At 42.7% G+C, this 25,514-nt stretch overlaps 1 protein-coding gene across 1 annotated transcript in view; it reads right to left on the reverse strand.

Annotated features, from left to right (window-relative positions):
* Positions 1-279: 279 nt before the first annotated feature.
* TBC1D25 (TBC1 domain family member 25) overlaps positions 280-25,514 on the reverse strand; it is a 38,761-nt gene continuing 13,526 nt past the window's right edge. The window contains exons 2-6 of the mRNA XM_082264026.1: positions 23,712-23,821; positions 19,759-19,910; positions 16,049-16,170; positions 9,464-9,652; positions 280-2,586 (exon numbers count right to left, since the gene is read on the reverse strand). Of these exons, the coding sequence (XP_082120152.1) occupies positions 1,156-2,586; positions 9,464-9,652; positions 16,049-16,170; positions 19,759-19,910; positions 23,712-23,821 (2,004 nt within the window). The 3' untranslated portion in view covers positions 280-1,155. The remainder of the gene's footprint in view (positions 2,587-9,463; positions 9,653-16,048; positions 16,171-19,758; positions 19,911-23,711; positions 23,822-25,514) is intronic.

A 25,514-nucleotide genomic window follows, 5' to 3' on the forward strand; every position in this document is an offset into this window, starting at 1 on the left:
AGTGGTGAATGGAAAAGGCAGAGAAAAAAAATGGAAAATAAACATAACCTGATGTGAAGGCATTAAAGTGAACCTGACGCTTTGCCTTGCATGGCTAAATCATAAGTTCACTTTAAGAAAACAAAGCCTTACAACCTAAACCCAAATGCTTATCCACTTGCTCCCTCTAGTGTCCATCTCTTAAACTGCTGCTAAAGTGTTTTACACGTTTGCACCAAGCTTTATTGCATGTTCCTAAATAGTACTCCGTCTACATAATTCTGGTCCATGGGTTGTCAAGTTGCCTCTGCTCCTTGGCCTCCAAAATATAGGATTCCCATGTAATCCAACACAGCCAATGATATTTGTAATACCAAGACCAGAGATACACAAACTCTTCCATACCAGGCTCTTAGTTTTAAAATGCATCCTTCTAGGTCCTTAACTGATAAACCAAGATGATGGGCAAGTTCATTAACCCATAGTAGCCAATCATATTTCAGTTTATCCAACTCGGAACCAAGTGAACTCTGCTGGGGACTACTGAGCTTTGAATGTTATTTTTTGCCATACTGAATTTGCTTGTTTGCCATAGTACTTGCATCCTAAAATGATTTTATGCTTAGTGTAAACTTAAAATATAAATAAAGTTTCCTATCCATAAGATGAATTGCAGGCAATACAGGCAAACATTAGTGGTTCCTTGATAAATCCCAAAATAAAAAGTACCTTGCACGCCAAATATGAAACTGATGCTTATAAAAGATTGCCATGAATGTAAATGTCACTTTTTAGTGTGTAGCGGCACCGAAACATGACATCGATTAACATGAAGGGAAGTAGCAGTACCATATTTGTTGTGTGACATGTTCAACTGTATTTGTGGCCACATAAAATTGCAAAACAAAATTCCTAGAAGTTAAATTGGTGTTTACTGGCTCTTTTTTTGTTTTAGCTAGGTCTGACAAATCAAACCCGCTCATCCCATTAATGCCAGCAAAAAACATTTTTGCATTCCTAAATGTCATTGTTCAAAATATGGCGATACAACATATGCTAGGGACTTCTTTGCAAATATTGGTCTGCAGAGTAGTTTTTGTTCTATCCCTTTTACTATATTGTTCCCTGCCTGGAAACATTGGTACCCATCCAGCTATGAAATGACGTAGGAGGTGGTCAGGAAGTGGAAGGTGATTCTGCTGCGGCCTCGTCTCCCTCCTCGGAATCCCACACCTTAGACTGTAGGTAGTCCGCAAAGAGAGCTTTGGCGCGGTGCAGCACACGGTTCAGGTTGTGCCTCCTGACCAGGCGGTTAAAGTGCATCGCCAGCTCATCGTAACCCATGTTTTGTTTCATGATCTGCTCGCGGTGTTCCAGCAAGATGGAAAGGCATAAAAACAGCATAAAAGGATTTCCGCGTCCAAACTCCTGGGGTGGGGGAAGGCTGATAGGGGCTGGAGAAGTGGCCATAGTCTGTTCAGCTTCTGGCACAACCTCATTTTCAGGCTTAGCAGCAAAGGTTTCACCAGCTTGGTCCGCAGTTTCAAGAGATGTTGAGCTCTGTGAAGTGGGGGAGCAAGACGTCAAAGAAAGAGCAGATATGGATTTGGTGACACTAAGGGAATCGGGTCCTATGAGAGGTTCCTGTTCCCATAACTGTTCTTCATCCTCTTCCTCCTCTGTGGATTGTCTGACCTGCAAGGTAGGACTTACTAGATCATCAGTCTCAAAACTTGACCGTGGTTCATTCTCCTCATAACATTTGAACTCCCCGAAGCTTGCCTGTTTCAACAGAGAACATCTCAATGCTGGAGACCCCTCCAGTGCAACAGGTTCTTTGTGTTCCGTCACCTCCTCCACTTCTTTCTCCACCACTTCATTTGCCTCCTCCTCTGGGCTCAGGCCACGGTCTGGCCTCATCATGTGCCTTTTCCTCGTGTTTTTTCGGTACTCCCCTGGAGCGCAGGGAGGTCCCACCAGCTCAACCTCTTTCTCTGGAGGATCTGGGGGCAAAGAGCTCCACATGACCTCTAGCATTCTCAAGGCATCCTCAAAGGCAAACTCCCTTTTAAGTTCTAGCAGCAGCCAACGATAGCAGAAGAAGAGGTCATCAGCACCACGTGACATTAGGTAGGTGTTGAATTCTGGGTCAGAGTAACGCAAGAGAAGTTTGAGATGGGAGAACTTCACGGACATGCACTCGCCATCCATGCGGAAGTTGCCCTCAAGCCTCTTCATAATGCCGCAGAAGCAGATAAAGGCATGAGCTTCATTGTCCATGACCGCTAAGATAGGTGATGCGATATCACTCATACCTTGACAGTAAGACACCTGTGGGTGGGTAACGGCATAGGTGGTAAGCAGGTCGTGCAGGGCCTGTAGATGAGGATTATCCTCAGAACCAGAGTAATACGGGTGAGTGCGGTCTGTTCGGAGGACATCTTTCATTACGTTACCCTGAATGAACTCCAGGTCCTCCTGGCTGCACCTCTCTCTCCACTCACTCTTCAGCTGATAATACTCCCGGGTTTTACCCTTCATGTAATCCATGCGCTCCTGTCCTGTTAGCCCATCTGGGTACACGTTGAGCAAATAACGCCAGACGACCTGCATGGAGAAGACAGAAAACAATACAGGAACCACAGGGAAAGGGAATTTCAAATCTAAAGAGGGTATGGGAAACATATCAGAAGAAAAAATTTAAAATAGGCAAATCCAAGCAAAAAGTAATACATTTACTGAATTGCTATAATATTCACCATACTTATGGTTACTGGACACCGTTTAAAACTGCCACAAGATGCATGCTATGATCTTTTTTAGAAAAAAAAAAAAGCCACAGTAAATGCACCTCTCTGATTTATATTCACTTGGGTTTTCTTGCTGTCAGTATGTCTGCAGAACAATCATGGACAGGCTGGACATAAACAGAGGAGTACCAGATTCATTGGGTGCTTAATTTACTTGACTGCCATTCTTCTATGTAATAAGAATGCACTTACTGCCCATTAAAGGGCAAGTCCAGCCTAAAACTAAAATCTGTAAATCTACTTGCAGGCACAATCTAAGACTAACCTATATAACCCTGTAAAGCAAAACTTGCTATACACACACCTTTTCTGAAGCTGATCCGATCTCCAGCAGCGAAAGCTGTGTTTGCCCTAATTTGATTTAATTTTGCTGCTTGTGAACACTGCTGTTCACCTGTTCACTGAGAGCACTTAAAAAGGGAAGACCGACCTAAAACTAAAATCTCTAAATCTACTTGCAGGCACAATCCAAGACTAACCTATCTATCCCTGTAAAGCAAAACTCACTATACATACCTTTTCTGAAGCTTATCCGATCCAATCCAATCCCATCCCATGCTGAGCTGTCAGCAGCGGCTTCGCTTTGGAGGTGGGTGCAAAAGCGGTAGCGACAGCGGAAGCCCCAAAGTAAGTCTATGGGTGATGTCACTTCCCGGCATTTTACAGCCGATGGCTTATGGTAGAGATTATATATATATATATATATATATATATATCGCTATCTATCTCTTAATGCGAAATAAAACAAATATTTTAGCTTGGAAGATAGAGGCTATGACCTACTGCTTATACACTTGTACCTACAGGTAAACTTATATTAAAGCTTACCTGTAGGTACTGTAAATATTTTGTAAACGGACAGAAAGGAGGTGGAGTTGGATTCCTTTTATCCCCGCAAAGCACCTACAAAGTCCTTCCAAATCCTCCCCCTCTGTCGCTCTCTTCTTTCGAGATACACTGTATTCGTCTGTTTTCTCCCATTTCTCTAAGGATTGCAGCAATTTATCAGCCGCCTGGACCAGCATCACACTTTCTCAATGACTTCGCTGCCTGGCTACCCTACTTTCTCTCCTCTGAAATACCCACTATCATTCTTGGTGACTTCAACATTCCTGTCAATGTTAACAGCCCAGCTACAACTCAACTCCTCATCTTAACCTCTTCTTTTGACCTAACCCAATGGACACACACTTCCACTCACTCCAATAGTAATACCCTCGACCTTATATTCTCCCATCTCTGCTCTGCCGGCAACCTCACCAACACCCCATTTCCTCTCTCTGATCACAATCTCATCAGTTTCACTGTATCCTTGCCTCAAATCATCCATCCCTCCAAGCAGCAAACAATTACTTGTAGGAAAGTTTGTTACTTTAACCCTTCTCTCCTCTATTCTGCTACTGACCACCTACATGACTTAATCTCTCCCCTGTCCTGTCCTGTGATGGCCACCTCTGTTTACATCAGTTCACTCTCATCATCACTTGATGCACTTGCTCCTTTAACTACACGCAGAATCAGGCCCCGACCATTGCAACCCTGGCAAACTGACAACAGTAGAAGTCTCAAGAGACATTGCCGTCCTCTTGAACGACGGTGGCGTAAAACCAAATGCCTGCAGGACTTCACCCTATATAAATCTGCTCTCCAAACATACAATTCATGCCTCCATGCTGCCAAACAAGCCTGCTTTGTCTCTCTTATTACTACCCTGTCATCCAGTCCCCGCCGGCTCTTCTCAACTTTTAACTCTCTGCTTCGTCCCCCACCCCTCTACTCACTAACTCACTCACTGCCCAAGAGATTGCCAATCACTTCAAAGACAAGGTTGATGCAATATGTGAGGACACCTCCACTCCACGCACATCTTCCCCACTCAACATACCCTGCCTAAGAGCACAGTCAACACTCTCCTCCTTTGAACTGGCTACTACTGAAGAGGTTAAAAATTTTTTCTCAGATGCCCACCTAACCACCTGTTCCCTGGATCCTGTTCCCTCACAACTACTACGGACACCCTCTTATTCTATCCTATGCTCCATTACTTTCATCTTCAATCTCTCCCTCTCTAGAGGCACCTTCCCCTCCCCTCTAAAACATGCGCAGATCACTCCCATACTTAAAAAGCCCTCACTGGACCCCACCAACCTGAACAACCTAAGACCCATTTCACTGCTCCCATTCACTTCTAAACTTCTAGAACGCTTAGTCTACAACCGTCTCAGCTCCTACCTCAGTGAAAATAACCTTCTTGACCCCTTACAGTCTGGCTTTCGCTCACAGCACTCCACAGAAACTGCCTTATTAAAACTCACCAACGATTTACTAACTGCTAAAACCAATGGCCACTACTCCATACTCCTACTACTTGACCTCTCTGTGGCCTTTGATACTGTTAACCACCCGCTCCTTCTTAATAAACTCTGTTCCCTTGGCCTCCAAGATTCTGCTCTATCTTGGTTCTCCTCCTACCTATTACAGCGCTCCTTCAGTGTTACCCACAACTCTACCTCCTCCTCCCCATTGCCCCTTTCTGTGGGGGTTCCCCAAGGCTCTGTTCTTGGACCCCTCCTCTTCTCTATCAACACTGCCTGAAAACTCATCTCTTCAGGGAAGCCTATCACTAATCTTCCATCAGCTCATTCCCCACTGTTACAACCTCTTGTAACATCTGCCCCACCCCATTAGATTGTAAGCTCTTCTGAGCAGGGCCCTCTTAATCCTCTTGTATTTTATTGTATTGTAACTGTACTGTCTCCCTTTTATATTGTAAAGCGCTGTGTAAACTGCTGGCGCTATATAAATCCTGAATAATAATAATAAATAATAAACTTGTGCCATTTAGAAGATATTCACAGCGGCTGCCACTTGTGATGTCACTGGCAGATGCGATCAGCTCTGCATTCAGGGCACACTGAGTGTGTTGTCAATGCACAGACCACTGTGCCGCGATCTTGATTCCCATGCAAATGCACAGTAGTGACATCTTCACGGCACAGCCATTCAAATGGCTGGAGAGTACAAACTGGAGATCGGGTGAAGACGAAGTGCCGGCAACGGTGACAGCATGCCGCTGGAGGGCTCCATTTGAAAGGTAAGTCTGCCAAGATGTGCTAGTATGCAGTGCATACTAGTACATTATGGCATTAACCTGCAGACGACCCAGCTAATTTTTGGTTAATGATTCATGATTATAGAGCTGTCAGCAGAAGCCTAGGCTACTGTTCTATTTATATTCAGCCTCTCCTTTTGTGCACTGTAATTGCCCAAAAAAAATTGACAACCTGAAAGTCACCCTCTCCATGCACCTGTTTGATTCATTATGAACCAAATGGAAAATTGTGTGAGCTGCTCAGGCATTGAGGGGTTCAAGTCTTGTGCCCACCGCTGTGAGTGCCGGCTGGGGAAGGAGCTTGTGTCAGCTCCAAGTGTTAGCATGTAGTAAAAGAAGTGTCCCATGAGCTGCACATCGAAGCAAACCCGCTGTAATGTGATATGTTCCAACCTCAGCCTGGGCTGCAAACAGGCCATACCCCAACACGTTTCTCTCTGCCTCTTGGAGCTTATTCATGGGGCATGGGGCACCAGGGGGCAGAGTGAAACATGTTGGGAGTGTGGCCAGGTTGGATCCCAGGCTGAGGTTGCCACATAACATATTGCAGCGGATTTGCTTTGATGCGCAGCTCATGGGACACTTCTTTTACTACATGTTTGATTCATTACCTTCGGTGTAAGATACCATAAATGAGGACTTGTAAGCTGCAATAGATTAATGTAGTCAGTGAAGGTTAAAACTGCTAGTAGCCCTTGCAAAGTTTGATCACATTGTAGAGCTTGCACAAGAGCTGCACGATTCTGGATAAAATGAGAATCACAACTTTTTTGCTTAGAATAAAGATCACGATTCTTGGGGTAGCATCATCTTTCACATTATACAAAAAAATTGGGCTAACTTTACTGTTTAGTTTTTTTCTTTAATTCATTAAAGTCTATGTTTTCCCACAAAATTGCATTTGAAAGACCGCTGCGCAAATACAGTGAGACATAAAATAGTACAACAGCCCCCATCTCATTCTCAACGGTCTCTGCTAAAAAAAAAAAAAAAAAAAATTATATAAAAAAAAAAAAAAAAAAGTTTGGGGGTTCCAAGTAATTTTCTAGCAAAAAATACTGATTTTAACTTGTAAGTGACAAGTGTCAGAAAAAGGCTCAGTCTTTAAGGCTAAGTTCACATGTAAGCGTTTTGGGGCGTTTTTCTGCTCTAGAATCAGCTCAAAAAACGCCCAACAAGACAAATCCTATTCATTTCAATGGCCCCTGTTCACATCTGAGCATTTTGACGTTTTAAGCAAAACGCCCAATGCTCAAAAAAGTACATGAGCTTCTTTTTGGGCAGATTACAGACGTTTATTTTTTTCCATTGTTAACTAGTCAACCTAAAAACGCCTGCACAAAAACGCCTGAAAAAACGCCCTTAAAAACGCCGAAAAAACGACTGTAAATAGCAGCGCCAAGATGTGAACGTAGTCTTAAGAGGTTGTAAATTTCCAAAAAAACAAAATAATAAAAACAAAATTAAACAAATAAAAACCTGAAAGACAAAGGCATACTAGCTCATTACGAAATACTTACCTTAGAACGAAACCCTGCAGCGCCGCCCGCTCCCTGCTGACACGGCCGACATGTTCACCCGTCTTCCTTCCGGGTTCGCGTCCTCCGGTCATCTGATTGGCCAGAGCAGCGATGACGTCACTCTCGTGCATGCGTGCGGGAGCTGCCGTTCACGACACAGGGCTCTGAATGAACGGCACGGGCGGTCTTTCAGAGCGCATGCGCCAGTGATGTCACTTGCTGCATGCAAAGTAAATGTCTCCTAAACATTGCATGTTTAGGAGATATATACAGTACCTATACGTAAGCCTCATCATAGGTTCATCTATAGATACAAGTTACAGAGGAAGCTTTACTTCCTCTATAAGTGGTTAAAATGACCTCATTTACAGACCAACGTTCATTCCTTTGATCCAAAAGAATGAAATGATACATTGAAAAAAATTAGTGTTTAATGCTCGGTTCACACTGGGGGGGCACGACTGCTTACTACTTCGGGGGCGACTTGTACATTCCCATGCACCACGACTTCGGAGCGACTTGCATGGACGTCTATGCAAGTCGCTCCGAGGTTGCCCCGAAGTAGTACAGGACCCCTTTTCTAAGTCGGAGCGACTTGTGTCGCTCCTATTAGAACGGGTCCTGTAGCAGTCAATGGACCGCGAGGGAGCGCGACTTGTGTGAATCGAGTCTAAAGGTATCTCCCAGCCTTAGCAATGTTGATAAACATGGAGGCTCTTTTTTTTTTTTTTTGACAGCTTTTCAACGATTAATCGTGCAGCTCTAGCTTGCATGTATCCAGACCAAAGCAGAGAACAAAGAAGACATCAGGGCTCCCTCTAGACCAGTGTTTCTCAACCATTTTACCGTCGAGGAACCCCTGGCAAAAGTCTGAAATCTCAGGGAACCCCTGAAATAATTTTCATATCAACAGGTCACAGAACCTCGGTGTAATCTGCGAGCTGTAGATATAATAATTATTTTTCAAAATAGCATTAGATAAAATAATAAATATTAAATTGTACCTGATCAATGTGAAACTTGTACTTGTTTTTTTCTGCACATATGCTGAATTCTGGGTCCAACTTGATAGCAGTGTACAGGGCTGCAGAAGCAGGGCAAGGTACAGGGGGCAAGCAGGGCATAGCACACAAGGCAGGAGGGCACAGTACATGATAGACGAAGCACATGATTACATGGGAGCAGAGCACATGATTACATGGGAGCAGAGTACACAAGAGCAGGGCACAGGATTACACAGGAGCAGGGCACAGAATTACACGGGAGCAGGGCACATATTTACAAAGGAACAAAGCACACAATTACATGGGGGCAGGGCACATTCCTACATTTGAACAGGACACATTCTTACATTGGAGCACGGAGGTTTCCTTTTCATGCAGAGGTACACAGGGAAGTTGTGGTAGTCCTGACTCTCGTGAGCTTTTCCCGGCCAGCCCCTCCTCTCTTGTCCATCCTGTCACATACAAGCACCTGGGATGGACATGAAGGGGGCCGGCTGGGAAGAGCAGAGACACTCTGTTTCCTGGACCGCTCTACAAGCAGACGTGATTGTAAGTAGTGGGGATGCAATCTACCTGTCAGCGGCTTGCGATTGACAGGTAGATTGCCACGGAACCCCCCAGTTGAGAAACACTGCTCTAGATGTATGTTCTGTTTTCCAAATCTGGCCACCTAGAACTACATAGAATATGCATGTGTTAAATACATCTATACAGGGGCCGCCTGCTTCTAGCAATTTGACCTCCACTGATTACACAAGTGCAGCACAAAAATCACTATTTATAGATATAGCCTCCAAAAACATTAAAAACATATGTATGTAAAGCAGAAGATCAAGTTTCCTGTCTTTTCTGCCAATGTTTTCATTTGGCTTAGGCCTGTAATGATACCGTAAAGCACACGAAAAAAGGCAAGAAATGCAATATTTGCAAAGTTGCTTGGTTTTCTTCTATATATTAAAAAGGCTTCTACCCCATGCAGTTAGAAAATTGCTGCTGCCATAACATGATGATATGATTATTAAATGCTCTTCTCTTCACCTTTCTCAAGGAGGGCTCTACGCCACCATGGTATATGCGAAGACGAAGCTCTTCTGGACGGGTCAGCTGTCCTTCGTGGTTCAGGTAGGTGTGGAACTCAACATCACTGAGCGGTGGCTTAAAAGGTTTCACATCCTCACCATACGTCCAGCTCAGCGCCTGTTGCATACGGGAAATTGTACGACCCACCTGCATCACAAGCAAAGTTCCCTTGTCAAAGTGTAACCATCTACTCTAAACAGTGAAGACAGCCAATTTTGACAAACTTTCAAAAGGTAGCGGATGTCTGACAAGTGATATTCAAAGTTTCTAAACAAAACTGAAAACCCTTTCAAACAAAATCTGAAGCCAAAAGTTTTTTTTTTTTTTTACACTTTACTTTTTTTTTTTTTATCAAAGTGATTCGTTAAAACCACTGTTATTTATTTTTTTCATTTTGAGTCTGTGGCCCAATGATGAGATTTCCCTCACCACCTGTTTCATTGACAACTGTACAGTTTTGTATTCCCCCCTTCTTTTCTGTATAAGTGACTGATCAGTACATAGGGTGAATGCCCCAGGCAGGGACATGGGCTGCAATAAAAACCTGATAGGAGTTTTAGGGTTCATGCACACTGGACTTAAAAAAAAAAAAGCCAGTTCTTTTGGTAGAAACAAAACGCTTATATAGAGCAGTTTTTGTACATGCCTTTAGGCGGGTTTTGCGTTTTTTTTTCTTCCAGAAAACTCCTTTCAAAAACGCAATCCAGAAGGGTTTTCCCAGCCCTTGGATGTCAAAAATGGTCCTCAGTGACCAAAAACCGCGCTCCCAGCCCGTGGCAGCTAAAAATGGTCCTAGGTGACAAAAAACAGTATTTCCTGCCCTTGGAGGCTATAAATAGTCCTTGCAGGCCAAAAAGAGCAGCCCTGGCCCTCGGAAGCCAAAAATGGTCCTCGGTGACAAAAAAAAAAAAAAAAAAACAGCACTCCCGACCCTTGGGAGGCCATACATGGTCCTTGTTGACAAAAAGCCGCACGCTCGACCCTTGAAAGCCAAAAATGGTCCTATTTTATCAAAACAGCACTTCCAGCCCTTGGATGCCAAAAATGATCCTCGGTGACAAATAGCACTCCAGGCCCTTGGAGGCCAAAAATGGTCCTTTGTGACCAAAAACAGCACTCCTGGCCCTTGGAGGCCATAATTGGTCTGATTTTATCAAAAACAGAACTTTTTGCCCTTGGAGGCCAAAAATGGTCCTCCATGACCAAAAACAGCGCTCCCGATCGTGGAAGCCAAAAACGGTCCTAGGTGACAAAAAAAAAAAAAAAAAAACAGTATTTCCTGCCTTGGAGGCTATAAATGGTCCTTGAAGCCCAAAAACAGCAGTCTTGGCCTTCGGAAGCCAAAAATGGTCCTCAGCGACCAACAACCGCAAACAAAACTGAAAACCCTTTCAAAGAAAATCTGAAGCCAAAACTTTTTTTTTTACTTTACTTTTTTTTTAACCAAAGGGATTTGTTAAAATTTGTTAATTTTTTCATTTTGGGTATGTGGCCCATTGAAGAGATTTCCCTCACCCCGTGTTTTGTTGACAACTGTACAATTTAGTATTCCCCCTTCTTTTCTATATAAGTGACTGATCAGTACACAGGGTGTGTCCCCCAGGCAGGGTCATGGGCCACAGTAAAACCTAACAGGAGTTTTATGGTCCATGCACACTGGGGTTAAAAAAAAAAAAAAAAACCCGCTTACCGTGTTTCTCCGAAGATAAAACCGGGTCTTCTATAAGTTTTGGCACTAAAAGGCACAGTGGGGCTTATTTTCGGGGTAGGTCTTATCGTGTAATGTGCTGTCTTCTCTCCCCCTCTTTCTCCCTGCCTGTCAGGAATCCCCTGTGTGAACCGAGTAAAAGTGTTTGTAAAATCCTAGAATCCACTCTATTATATCATGTCCAGTGTGTGTTCCTGTATTAGAATTGTGCCAAATACCTTCGTTAGAGCGCTGCTCAGCGCTTCCCTGGCCCGCTGGAGCTCTCTTCTCTTAGCATTATACAATGTCCAATGTGAGTTCCTGTATTATAATTGTGTGAAATACCTTCGTTACAGCACCGCTCGGCGCTTCCGTGACCCGCTCCAAGCACTGCAGAGGGGAGGGGCCGAGATCCCCCGCTGACAGCTGGGAGAAGAGGAGAGCAGCGGGAGATCAGCTGAGCGCCAAGCGGCGCTGTACCGAAGGTATTTGACACCATTATAATACAGAAACACACACATTGGACATTATATAAAACAGTGAGAGTGGATTCTAGGATTTTACAAACACTTTATACTAGGGCTTATTTTCAGGGTAGGGCTTATATTGCAGCCCTACCCGAAAAGTAACAGTAGGTCTTATTTTCGGAGTATATATATATATATATATATATATATATATATATATATATATATATATATATAGAAGTATGTGCAGTTACTTTTTAACATATTGTTGTTTTGTCTGATGATTTTTGATATGTCAATGTAAGAATGATCTTTTTACTATATGTATACTTTATGCCATTTTGTATGAGTTGATGGCCATTGTAATATCGCTACACTGTACTCCATCAGTGTCCACTATCAAGTAGATATAGGAGGAGTCCCTTGTAGTGCATTAGCACATCTCTCCCAGCAAGGAGTGTTGTCTCCAAGGGTTAGAGAGGCTTGATTCACCCCTTTTTTTTGGATAGTGTAGGACCCCCTGACAATGGGGTACTTTGACATAGTGGTGGGCTTGAGCACGATATGGCCATATGGTGGGACTAAATCCCCATTTTTATTTATGGATTGTCTTCATATTTGATAGTCATTTCTTTAGCATGTGTGCGCAATTCTTTTTTAATATGCATGTCGCTTGGTCCATAGCTGCACCAGCTTTAGAAATACATGTTCAGGGTTTGCTCCCCCAACTTGCTTGTTTATTAAATATCGCTACTATATTGTGGAGTTGTCCACCCATCATGTGATTGATTTTACCTATTATATAATATTATATTATGGGCCAATTGATATATATATATATATATATATATATATTTACCCCTTTCCCCCCTCCCCCTTTTTTCTTTTCTATTTTCGGAGAAACACGGAATATAGAGCATTTAGGCGCGTTTTGCGATTTTTTTCTTCCAGAAAACTCCTCTCAAAAATGCAATCTACAAGGGTTCTTTTTTCGGCCTCTAAACGGGAGCCTACAATATGCCTCTAAACATCAAAATGTGCATAGACACATAGGATGACAAGAAGCAGTGTTTTTTTTAAACCCACTGTGCACGGACCCTTAAACTTTCTCACTCTATACATATATAGAAATGTAGTCTGGGCTTTAGATACACTAAATATATTATTCTTTCTTACAAAAAATACATTTTATTTTATAGTGACTGTCGCCACCTAAATAAATAAAATGTTCCCTGTACAGATTGGCAATGGTCTTTGAGCTTTTGTGGATGGCATTAGTTTTAAACTATTTCTGAGATCATTCAGAATTCATTCACAGGTGAATCTGACCTGAATCTATCTTCCTTTATTTCCTGGAACACATGGCAGTGCACATCATCTGAGAGGGAAGACACTGGTGATGTAGCCTTCCCAGGATGGATATATGTGGCCCTGGCTACATCATCAGTGCCCAATACAGGACAGACATTTATTGTAACCAAAGATTTTTGTTTACCTAATAATGTAAGCTGATTTCCTATGAGCATGCGGAGCTACATGCTTATGTGATTTTTAAGAAGAGTGGAGCTCTCACACTTGTATGCCTTATATGATCACCTGTTGGGGCTGATTATTCAGCTATAACAATTTCATTATTTAAAACAACAAAGTAATACATACACTGTGTTTTTATGACAATCTATGCTTTTATTCAGCAATATTGTCTGGCAACAAATATTTTATTATTTTCTATGCAATATGATTTTAAAAATTGCTTTTTCTATTTTCAACAGTTGTCATTTTAAAATTACAACTTGCAGCAGCCCTTGCAGCCTCTCTAAATAGCGGTCCAACTGGGTTGGTTGACAGGCTCGCTGCCTAATTTAATCCTGAAAAGCTGGCACCACCATGCCACAACCTCATGCATTACATGTGGTTGCAGTTCAGCCCCATTCACTTGAATGGGGTGCATTTAAAGTGTTAGTATACTGATTTTTGTGACTTTCACCTACAGGTAAGCCTATAATAAGGCTTACCTGTAGGTACAATTAATATCTCCTAAACCTGCACAGTTTAGGAGATATTTGCACTGCATGCAGCCGCTGACGCTAGCGGCGCATGCGCTCTGAAGGTCCGGCAGACCTTCAGAGTACCTTGCCGGGAAGTTGCCAGAAAGTTAAAACCCCGCCCGCATGCGCGGGGTGACGTCATAACGGCTCCGGCCACTCACAGCGCCGGAGCCGCCGAACCCGGAAGAGACGCCGAGGGATCATGTCCGATTACACAGTGGTGTCCAGGGGTCCGTGTCGGGGCTTTGTTTTAAGGCAAGTATTTCTTAATGAGCTAGTATGCGATGCATACTAGCTCATTATGCCTTTGTCTTGCAGGGTTTTTTTTCTTTTTAGAGTATACTACCGCTTTAAGGGGGGGGGGGGGGTTCTGCTCCCCAAACGACACATAGGGAAAGTTTTTGCCTCAGGCACAAAGCATGTGTACAACTCTGTCCCGCTGCCATTGCAGATGAGAGGAGAAGTCGACGGGTAGTAAAACAGTGGTTTAACCACCTATTTTTATCACACCCAGGCCACCCATGTTAATGAGCCCCAACTGTAAATAAAAAGTATTCTTTTTATAATTTGTCTCATGCACACCGAATGCTCTTGATGCTTTTTTTTCCTACAGGAGTTTAGCAGTAGCAAAAACGCAGTAAAAAGACGCATTTTGCAAGGGTGTTAATGCACATTCAGGCATCTGAATCGGACGTTAATACATTCTATTGCCCAGAATTCTGGCCATTAGAATGCATTAACGCAGGCACGCTCCTAGCGTTAACGTGCGTTAAGGAGCTTTTGAGCGTTTTAATGCTCAAAAGCTCCTCTACTAAATGCACAAGTCGTACCCTTTTTTCTGCCTGTAAACTCCCCTGCAACTCAACTACTATAAACTCCTATAGTGTAGAAAGACACAGAGGCTAAATGGAAAGCAGTTTACATGCGATGCCTGAAGAAGCAGCTTTTTTGAGCTGCAGTGTGCAGTGGTGTTAAATTACATTAAAATTATGTTTCTGGTACAAAGCAAAGGCAAAGTACTTTGCAAATGGAAAAAAAGGGCTATTTTTTTTTTAAATTTTGCATAATTTAGGCAACACCTAAGAGCTGGTTCACACTGGGGCAACTTGTCAGGCGACCTGGTCGCCTGACAAGTCGCCGCGGGTCGCCTGCCATAGATTAGCACAGGACCCGTTCCAATAGGAGCGACACAAGTCGCTCCGACTTAGAAAAAGGGTCCTGAGCTACTTTGGGGCGACCTGGAGCGACCTGCATTGACTTCAATGATATGAAGTCTGTGCATACCGCTCCGAGGTCGCGGTGCGAGCTGCGCACCAAGACTTCACAGGTCGCCCCGGCAAGTCAGGTCGCGCCTATGTGAACCGGCTCTTAAAAAAGGAATGAAAACAAGCAAAAGGAATAAAAAACAAAAACATTATCAAAAGTATTGCTACATGGAAAAGGGGATTAAGGAGTTAATTAGGACTGATTAGGATTAACTGGCTTTTGATAAGGGATTAAACAGTATCACATTTTTTTTTTTTTTTTAATAAAAAGTTTTTTTTTCTACTTGTAAGGTTTCTTTAAGATCAGAGGTCACTCCTTTCAGCTACATATGAATGATATAGTAAGTGCAATGTGACAATACATTTTTATTACTCAATGACACTTGCAGACTATCTGCATGTGTCATTTTACAGAAGACAGCCTGCCTGACACTCAGCAAGTTCTGGCTGTCATTTTGACAGCCAAGAATTGGTAAGAATAGCGGTTAGAAGAGGAGCAGGGTATAACATATACGCCGAAGAAACATTGTTAATGTTATTAAGGTGCATTTCCTATGCCTTAGGTCCTCAGTGATTAAAGAGTCACTAACCTGAAAGATGGTCGGGACCACTGACCTGCATACTTGCTCCAGGTCAGTAATTCAAGAAGCAGGGAAGCCAGGAACAAACAAGACAAAAACAAGTAGGGCTTCATAAGCAGCTTTCACCACTCTCCACCCCAAGCATTTTTTTTTTATAATTTGGATACACTGGGGGAATTTTCTGCTGGAATTTTTTTTCTGACTGTGTCCTGATGGGGAGATTTCCCTTATTCACAAAGAGAGAAAGTGAGAGGATATAGCTCCAAAATGGGAGAAAAACCCTTCTTTGCACACAATTGGTGTGGCATACAATTTAGGATTTCATATCACTTTCTATCCCGGTGACAAATGGGTTCATCTTCATGGGGAGTAGGGGAGCGGACTGTAATACCTTCAGCACTGTATTCAAAAATTTGTGAAAAACAGTCTGGGATACAGCTACACTTTACATTTTGAGTTGAGGTCTTCCTCAATTGTGCAGAGCTTGTCTCTCACCTGGGATAGTAAGGACTGAGTGAAGGGCAGAGCTGCTGTGAATGAACGCTTGTCCACAAGAAATAAGTCGGTTCCAATGACATCTTTAGGGCTGATGATGTCCCAGTCCTCCAGGAGAGGACCTACAATGACATTAATACCCATCAGGTGGCCAATGTATGCTTTAAAAAGAAGGAACTTGGTATAAAATTATTTAAATGTCAATCCCACCCAAAACTGCTAGCAGCTTAAAGCAGTATTAAACCCAAAACCAAAAAAACATAAAATATTGCAGTTCCTCAATCCTTAGATGTGGTGGCTGCATTCGTTCTCTTTTTTAGTCTTTTTCCCTTCTGTTTTTATCTGGTGATCTGGCCAGCAACACCCCTCCTGTATTAGAATGCCCCCACTCCCAATGAAGGAGCACAGGAGTACCTTTGGACAGTAGCATTGTCCACCCGGGGGGGAAGGGAGTGTTCGATGTACCAACAGATTTAGATACCCTAACTAATTAAAGCCAAACTGCATCTCACACTGCAGTTGCAGCAGCAGTTGTTTTTCTTTTAGACCCCGTTCACACTGGGGCGACGCTACTTGCCGGGGCGACCTCACAGGAAGTCAATGCAGGCCGCTCCAGGTCGCCCCAAAGAAGCTCCGGACCCTTTTTCTAAGTCGGAGCGACTTGTGTCGCTCCTATTAGAACGGGTCCACAGCTACTCTATGGCAGGCGACCTGTCAGGCGACCAGGTCGCCCCAGTGTGAACGGAGTCTAAGGATAAAGGCTTTACAATAAAAGCTGATATTTGTAAACACACCTGTCAGTGGTAAGTGGTTTGTCTCAACACTAAAATATTTGCAGGAGAGCTTGTTCTGCTGAAAAACAACAGACTTACTGACCAGATCACCAGATAAAAATAAAGCTTCAAAAAGAAAACAAATGCAGCCACTACATCTAAGATTTGGTAAGCTGAAATACAGGCAATCCCCGGGTTACAAACAAGATATAGTCTGCAGGTTTGATCCTGTTGAATTTGTATGCAAGTTGGAACAGGTATATGTTTTAAAATGGTTGTAACGTCAGAAGATTTTTTTCTTATCTTAATGCATCCTATACATTAAGATAAAAAACCTTCTGTGTGCAGCAGCCCCCTTCAGCCCCACCTAATACATACCTGAGCCCCCTCTTGATCCAGCGATGTTGCACGAGAGACTCGGCTGTCTCTCCTCCCTCATTGGCTGAGACAGTAGCGGGGTGCCATTGACTCCCGCTGCTGTCTAACAAAGTTAATGAGCCAATGAAGTGAGAGAGTGGGTGGGGCTGAGCAGCAACTGTCTAAATGGACACACAGAGCAGCGCTCGGCTCGGGTGCCCCCATGGCAAGCTGCTTGCTGTAGGGGCACTCGGTCAGGGGAGCTGACGAGGAACCCAAGAAGAGAGGGATTGGGGCTGCTCTGTGCAAAACCAATGCACAGAGCAGGAAAGTATAACAGGTTTGTTATTTTTAATCAAAAAAGCCAAGACTTTAATACCACTTTAAGTGCAACTCCAGCCCAAATTCTTTTTTTTACATTTTGTGGATAGCATAGGGGGAGATTTCCTCTCACTTCCTGTTGTCTCACCCCATTTGTAAGTATGAGTCGTATGTAAGTCGCATGTTTGTACCTCGGGGACTGCTTGTATAATAAATGTTTGCTTCTGGGTTTAGAACTGCATTAAAGATGACCTGAATTAAAAGTTTCTAAGGTAACAAAATCAGGTAATTGATCAAAAAATGTCATAAGTCTATGCGGGCCTCCTTTTGTATACTAGGCCCCGGCTGTACATAGGGCTGAAATTATGTCCCATTCCCTCAACTGCTATGTTCTGCCACTGGTATTTTACAGTCAAAAGCCAAGTCTCTGCAGCCCACTGAAGCTGTGGTATTTAATAGTTTAATGTCAAGAGGAAGGCATTACACCCATTAGGAGGCAGAACTTAGTTTATACTTGTATTTGGCAGAAATCAAAGCCCCATGTACAACGTTGGCCTCATATCCATCCAAGGGGCTCCACGGAGACAGAAGGGTCGAACTTCAGACTTATGCCTCGTACACATGCAACGATTATCGGCCGACCGATCGTCCGACTTTTGTCCAGAGTGGTGTTTTGTTGGTTGGAATGTGCCTAGACTGCACACGAATTTTCTCGGCCAACAAAAATCTACTTCAGAAGTGATGTCATGTGATGGTTTACTTTCCGTGTGTTTTTTCTTCTCTGAGCATGCCCAGTCTTGCTCATCAGATTTTTGTCTGCCGAAATCTGTACTGACTGACGGAAAATCGGCCGTGTGTTGATGGCCAACAAAAATTTTATAGCCTGCACACCAGATTTTTTTCGGCCGAAAAGTCGCAGTCGGTTGTTGGAAGCATCATACTAACAAGCCGAAAATCGGCCGATCGGACGTTGGCCGAAAATTCCCGGCCAATAATCGATGCGTGTGTACAGGGCTTAAACACAGTTACTTGCAGGCACTGCAATATCCTTACACTTCAGCACAATCATCTTCGAGATGTTTTGGGCAAGATCAGGCTCAATTTATTAGCCCCTTCTAGCTCATGCTCTGATCTACCTGGCAAGTAGTATGTTCAAGGCTCATTACAACCAATTCTCATATTTCAGTTTCTGGTAGATGCAAAAATTGTATTGCTTTTAGCCCTGGTTCACACTGGTGCAATTTGTCATGTGATTTGACAGTTCAAAAATCGCATGACAAGTCCCACCCCATGACCAGCAATAGAATTTTTGAAAAAGATCCCTGCGCTACCCATTTCATTGCAGCTTGCATTGACTACCGTTAAATGAAGTCGCAAACAGCAATGAAATCGGAGGTGCAAAACGCATTTCTATGCGGCTGTGACATCACACTGAAGTAGTGCGATTTCAAAGCCAGATCAGCGCAAATCCGGGTTTAACGGTTACTTGTGAATCTCAGGTACTTTGTAAATGGCCTCTCCTTGCTGGCACCCTTAGTTGTCAGTTATAGTAAAGTTCTCATGTTGGATTTTTATTTTGTACTATAGACAATACAGTGTGAGGGATGCAAATGCCCACGGTAGCAGAAGATGAGATGGCAAGGTAGGTTGGTAAAAATCTAGGAAGTATGGCAGGGAGATTTTACCTCTAAAGTGTAAATACAGGCAAAAACTAACTAATGCTAAACCTGCTCTGTGCCACATTCGAAACCTAATCTATCCAAACCTGTAAAGCAAAAATCTCTGTACTTACCTATTCTGCAGCCGACCTGGTCTGGTTTCCAGCGGCAGGTGCTGTGTGTAGGAGAAGACCGACAATGTGACATGGCTGGGAAGTGATGTCACCCATAGACTTACTATGGGGCTTCCGTTGTCGGCTGCCTCTCCTGCACACTCCCACACACTGAAGCTGCTGCTAACAGCTGATGCTGGGACGGGACCAGATTGGCTGCAGAATAGGGAAGTACAGTGATTTTTCCTTTACAGGGTTAGATAGATTAGGTTTAGAATGTGGCAGAGAGCAGGTTTAGCGTTAGTTTGGTTTTGCCTGAACTTCCACTTTGAAGTCCTCAAGAAAAAGGTAAACTAGTAAAACTTTTCACTGAAATATGGATTTTGGTGGACTGACCGTTTAATCTACAACCCTACATAAAAGGCTAGCTTCTTCTAGCATTACTATTCTTTTGGATTCCTGGCCTCCACCCAAGCCCACATGCTTACTGTCTTCAGAAGGCTTGATGTCCAGCTTTAGCTGTAGGTATGGTTTGGAGGCGCTGGCGAATGCTGCTCCCAGGTCCCAGTCAGACATGAGTGACAGGTAGTTTTCATGTCCCTGCTTGTCACGCCCAAGGTAACTGATCCCAAAGTTCTTCCTGCAGAGAAACAATATTGTCAAAAGGTGTCTACAACAGATCAGGAGAGATTCCACTGAAGGGAATGTATAGCAGGTTTCTATACAAACTACAACCAAGTATATTTTCTTAGTCAGGTAAATATTCCAGCTAGCAGTCAGAGCTCTCATTTTTCCTGGGTAAGCTTATCTGAGGTTATGAGAGGTCAATAGCTGAAGCTTAAAATTACACATAAAGCTGGATACGTCAAAAGAATGATTCATTTCCAAGCTACAGTTACAAACAGACTTATCAATTAGAAAGAGAAAGCCTGACAGCAGACAGCTACTACTGGTCTCTTTAGAAAACCCATACAGGTGCTCATTGTAGTAAATAGGGTTGCACTGATACCAGTATTAGTGCCCATACTAAGCATATGCATGAATATCGGTACTCGTGCAAATGCATTGATACTTAGAACTGATAATGTCATTATGTTGGAAGATAAACTTTCTTCCCATTAACAACTTTCTGGCAGAGGGCAGCAGATTTTCCTCAAGAATTTGATGGCATTTTTCCCCCATCCAGTTTTCCTTCTATCCTGACAGATGCTCCAATCCCTGCTGCAGAGAAACACCCCCCATATCAGGATATCAATGCCTCCATGCCTTACTGTAGGAATGGTGTTATTTGGATGGTGATCTGTATTGGATTTCTGCCAGACATATTGTTTGGTGTTGAAGCCAAATAATTAAATGTTAGTCTCATCTGACCATCATAACATAACATAAAACTTTCCATGTGGCCTCAGAATCTTCAAGGTGGCTTTTTCTTGAACCCACTTATACAAGCCACATTTGTGGGGAATTTGTGAGCTTGTTGTCACATGCACACAACGGCTTCAGAGTTGCTGTAGGCCTCTTGGTAGCCTCTCTGACCAGTTTCCTTCTGGCTCTTTCATCCAGTTTGGAGCGATGTCCTGATCCAGGGAGGGTCTGTGTTGTATCAAATACCTTTTACTTCTTAATAATATACTTCACTGTGCTTCTAGGCATTGATAAAGCCTTTAACATTTTTTTGTATCCATCTCTTGACTTATGCCTGTCCACAACTATCCTGGAAAACCTTTGAGAGTTCCTTGCCACCCATAGTGGATGGTTTGCTTCAGATGCACTACCAGGGACTTAAATGTTCCAGGAAAGCTCTTTTCATGCTGAGCTAATCAAAAGAACCACAGCTTGATCACAGTTGAAAGTCAAATGGCTGTGTGAGCCATTGAGAAGGTGATTAGCTACAACCAGATGAGTTTACAAGTCATTTTTAGGAGGGGTGATCCTTTTTCCAGTAATTGTTTTTGACTCTTAAATGTTTCTCTCATACGTCAGTCGCATGTGTAAAAATGTCATATGTCAGCTAATGTAAATTGTATGAAATACAAAGTTCCACAGCACTCTAGCGTGACATACGGTCCGTTCACTCGAATGGGGCATAAACTGTGTTTTTGACTCAAAGTCTAAAATATTTAAAGCTTGTGTGAGCATTCATAAAAAAGGGGGTGGAGAGCTGAAGTCACATTCTGCAGAATTCAGTGGGAGCTCTGAGAGCTGACTGGATGGAACAGAGGATACAGCACATAGGAACAGAACTGAGGCTGTCAATCAGCTGGAGCTCCCTCCACTGTCACCTTTTTTTCTCTTGGTGTCCAGAAAACTTGTCAAAAGTTATTCATGCTGATAGCAGAGGAAAGAAGCAGCAGACAGAAATGACACTTAGGGGTTGATTTACTAAAACTGGAGTGCAAAATCTGGTGCAGCTCTGCATAGAAACCAATCAGCTTCCAGATTTTTTTTTTGTAAAGCTTATTTGAACAAGATGAAGTTAGAAGCTGATTGGCTATAATGCACAGCTGCACCAGATTTTGCACTCAAGTTTTAGTAACACAGCCCCATTGTGTTCCTAACAGAGATGTATAGTAACGAAGTAGAACTACTTAAGTACTGTACTTAAGTACCGAAATGCGGTATCTGTACTTTCCTAGAGTAGAATTTTTTTCTCCTACTTCTACTTTTACTTCACTACATTTTTTCGATGATTTCGATACTTCTACTCAAGTATTTTTTTTTTGTGCTGCATAGTTACTCGTTACTTTTAAAAAAATTACCACTGCCAGAACAGTAGATGGCAGGTTGCATAAAGCTCAACAAAAATGTGTATAATGTCATTTGTAAATCAGCGCATACGGAAATAAAGGCTGTGTATAATAAAAGCTGCTATATCAAATCTTTCCAATAAAAAGAAAATATGAAACAAACAAATAAATGGTGCTACAGCGCTTAAAGTGCATCAAGAAACTACTAACAAACACCGGTTAATCATTTGAATAAATCATTTGAAATAATAGAAACAATATGATGTTCATACTTTTGACTTCTTTCTTTAATAACTACATAACACAGTACTTGTACTTCTACTTTCAGTACTTGAGTAGAATTTTTTTTTCAAAACTACTGGTACTTTTTACTTTTAGTACTTAAGTAGCAAATTTTTTGAAAAAACTACTTGCAATACTTAAGTAAAAAAAATGTTGAATACTTTAGTACTTCTACTTAAGTAACTTTTTCTGCGAGCACTTCCACTTCTACTCAAGTAATTTTTTGATCGAGCACTTGTACTTTTACTCAAGTAGAAATTTCGAGTACTTTATACAAGTCTGGTTCCTAATTGAGACAAGTAAACACTATAGATGGATATGCTTTGCTCATGGTTCACATCTGAGGTTTACAACCACTTTAAAGAGGAAGTAAACCCTCCTCTGACACTTTTACCTATAGGTAAGCCTATGATAAGGCTTACCTATAGGTACTGTAAATATCTCCTAAACATGTACCGTTTAGGAGATATTTACCTTACATGCAGCCAGAGACGTCACTGGCGCATGCGCTCTGAAGGAACGACCGCTGGTGCTGTTCCTTCAGAGTCCCGTGCCGTGACCATCGGCAGTGACGTCACCGTGGCTCCGGCCAATCAGATGGCCGGATGCCGCGATCCCGGAAGACGGGCGACTGGACATGTCGCCCGTCATAGAGGTAAGAGGACTGCACGGCGGGGGCTCATACTATGGTAAGTATTTCATAATGAGCTAGTATGCGATGCATACTAGCTCATTATGTTTTTCTCTTTCAGGTCGAAAAAAAAAAAAAAAAAAAAAAAATGTTTGTATGGGTTTACAACCTCTTTAAAGAGGTTGTAAAGTCAGATGTTTTCTATCCTAATGCATTCTATGCATTAAGATAAAAAGTCTTCTGTGTGTAGCAGCTGCCCCAGCACCACCTAATACTAACCTGAGCCCCATCTCTATCCAGCGATGTCCACGAGTCCCTAGGCCGTCTGGGACTCCCCCTTCTGATTGGCTGAAAGACAGCAGTGGCGCCATTGGCTCCTGCTGCTGTCAAAATCAATTAGCCAATCAGGAGAGAGAGGGGGCAAGGCCTAATGTGAGAAGGCCTAATAGAAGACACACGGAGCTGCAGCTCAGCTCAGGTCCCCCCATAGCAAGCTGCTTGCTGTGGGGGCACTCATCAGGAGGGAGGGGCCGAGCAGCGAAGAGGGACCCAAGAAAAGGAGGATCTGGGCTGCCCTGTGCAATACCACTGCACAGAGGAGGTAAGTATAACATGTTTGTGATTTAAAAAAATAAAAACAACAAATACGAGCCTTTACAATCACTTTCTGATTGAACTTTTCTGTAACTTAAAAACATCTTACAAAGTGAGAATCGACTAATATCTAACATGTTACACAATAGTTCAATTTAGGTCACATGGTCAACAATGATGCACTCACCCATTTAAATCAAAGGCCCGGGTCAAAATGTGCTGAAGGACATCCAGGGAGGTGATCTGGGGGTCCACGGCAAATGACCGGGACTCTGGCTGCAGGACACCTTCGCATTTCTATAGGGAAAAAGGGAAACAAATGCCAGGCAAAACCTAAAGATATAATATGCAGGAAACATTGGGGAGCAGAAATTAAAGTGGTACTCCAGGGAAACAAAAATAGTACATACTGTATATATGTCTAAATAGGGGAGCCACACACCACCACTAATATCTTTTTAGTTTTAACCGGTCAAGTGGGCTCCAAAGACCGCTGTACACACAATTTGATTCCAGAAAGCAGCAGGAGCAAACTGCTTACAGCAAAGAATGAATTTATTTCAGGAATTTCTCCTTACATGACACAGTGAAGCATTAATTCAAAATGTCAGTTTGGGGTGTCCCCACCCTTCAAGTTCAAGTGCATATCAGTAATAAAAAATTATTACATATAAGTAAGCGGAGAACAGGAAACACACTATAAAAATGTAACTAGTGTAAGCAATGCTGACACATCTACTGATTATAACAAATAGTGTAGCAGAGGATGTTATTCTAAGCCAAGGGTGTCCAAACTTTAGAAACAAAGAGCCACTTTACTGTCATTCAGACTTTAAGGGGGCCTGATTGTGAATAATGGGAGTAGAAAACGTCCTGGCGTCAGTGGGAGTAAACAGTGTCCAATCGTTGGTGTCAATAGGACTAAACAGTGTTCCATCATTAGTGTCAATGGGAGGAATACTACCCCATCATTGGTACAAGAAAACATCCTGGCATCCATGGGAGTAAATAGTGCTCCATTGTGTCTGTTTAAGAAATTATGCCCCATTGTTGGGGGGGGGGGGGGAATAGTGTCCCAAGGGCCAGATTAAGGCAAGCAAGGGCCACATCCAGCCCTTGGGCCACAGTTTGGAGACCACTGTTCTAAACCACAACACGTCCATTAAAAAGACTGGTAAGATCTTATTATGAAAGCATTACCTAAAATTACCAATGTCTATATAAAAGACATGCAAACTGAAATCTTTAGTCGATCCATTGGGGAGAGTGATGAAAGGCGGTCAAATCCACCATATCTCCTAAAACTCTGTCACCACGTTTCCTAGATCTGGGCATTTCATCAATTATGAACCTAAATCACTATCTTTATGTCCCATTTGGGTGAAATGTCTAGAGACAACAAGCTTAAGCCGTCACTCCCGGACCAAACAGCGATGTTGGACAATTCTATCTTTTATCTTTTGTGTAGTTTCACCCACATAGATGGGATTACAGGGACATACCAAAGCACAAAAGGCATCTCCCTTGATAGGAAGAGAGCATTAAACACGTCCGAAAAAGGGATAGAAACCGTAGCATTTAAATCTAGAAAAAAGCTGGCCTTTCTTTTTGGAATTCCGCTCAGAATAACTGCGCCCCCCTTGATAAGAGGAAATCATTGAAAACATCCAAAACAGATAGGAACCGCAATGCTAAGGTCCTAAAAAAATGTGTCTTTCTTTTTGGAATTCTGCCCAGGCTAACCATTCCCATGAGCTTGGATTGCGTTTAAACGCCTGAATCGGATAATTTTGGAATCTAGAGATATCTGGATTTGCTTCCTTAAGAATAGGCCAATGTTTCTAAATTACCCCAAAATAGATTGTCTATGGACATTGAATTGTGTGGAAAAGGGGACTCGTTTAGGCCTACCGCTCTCTAGTCTTGACGTGTGGGTTCCAGAGTTGCCTCTCGAGCTTCTTTATCTTCTGATTGATGAATGATCTGGCAT

Source organism: Pelophylax lessonae, assembly GCF_965119305.1.
Source record: "Pelophylax lessonae genome assembly, chromosome: 7".
Taxonomy (NCBI): domain Eukaryota; kingdom Metazoa; phylum Chordata; class Amphibia; order Anura; family Ranidae; genus Pelophylax; species Pelophylax lessonae.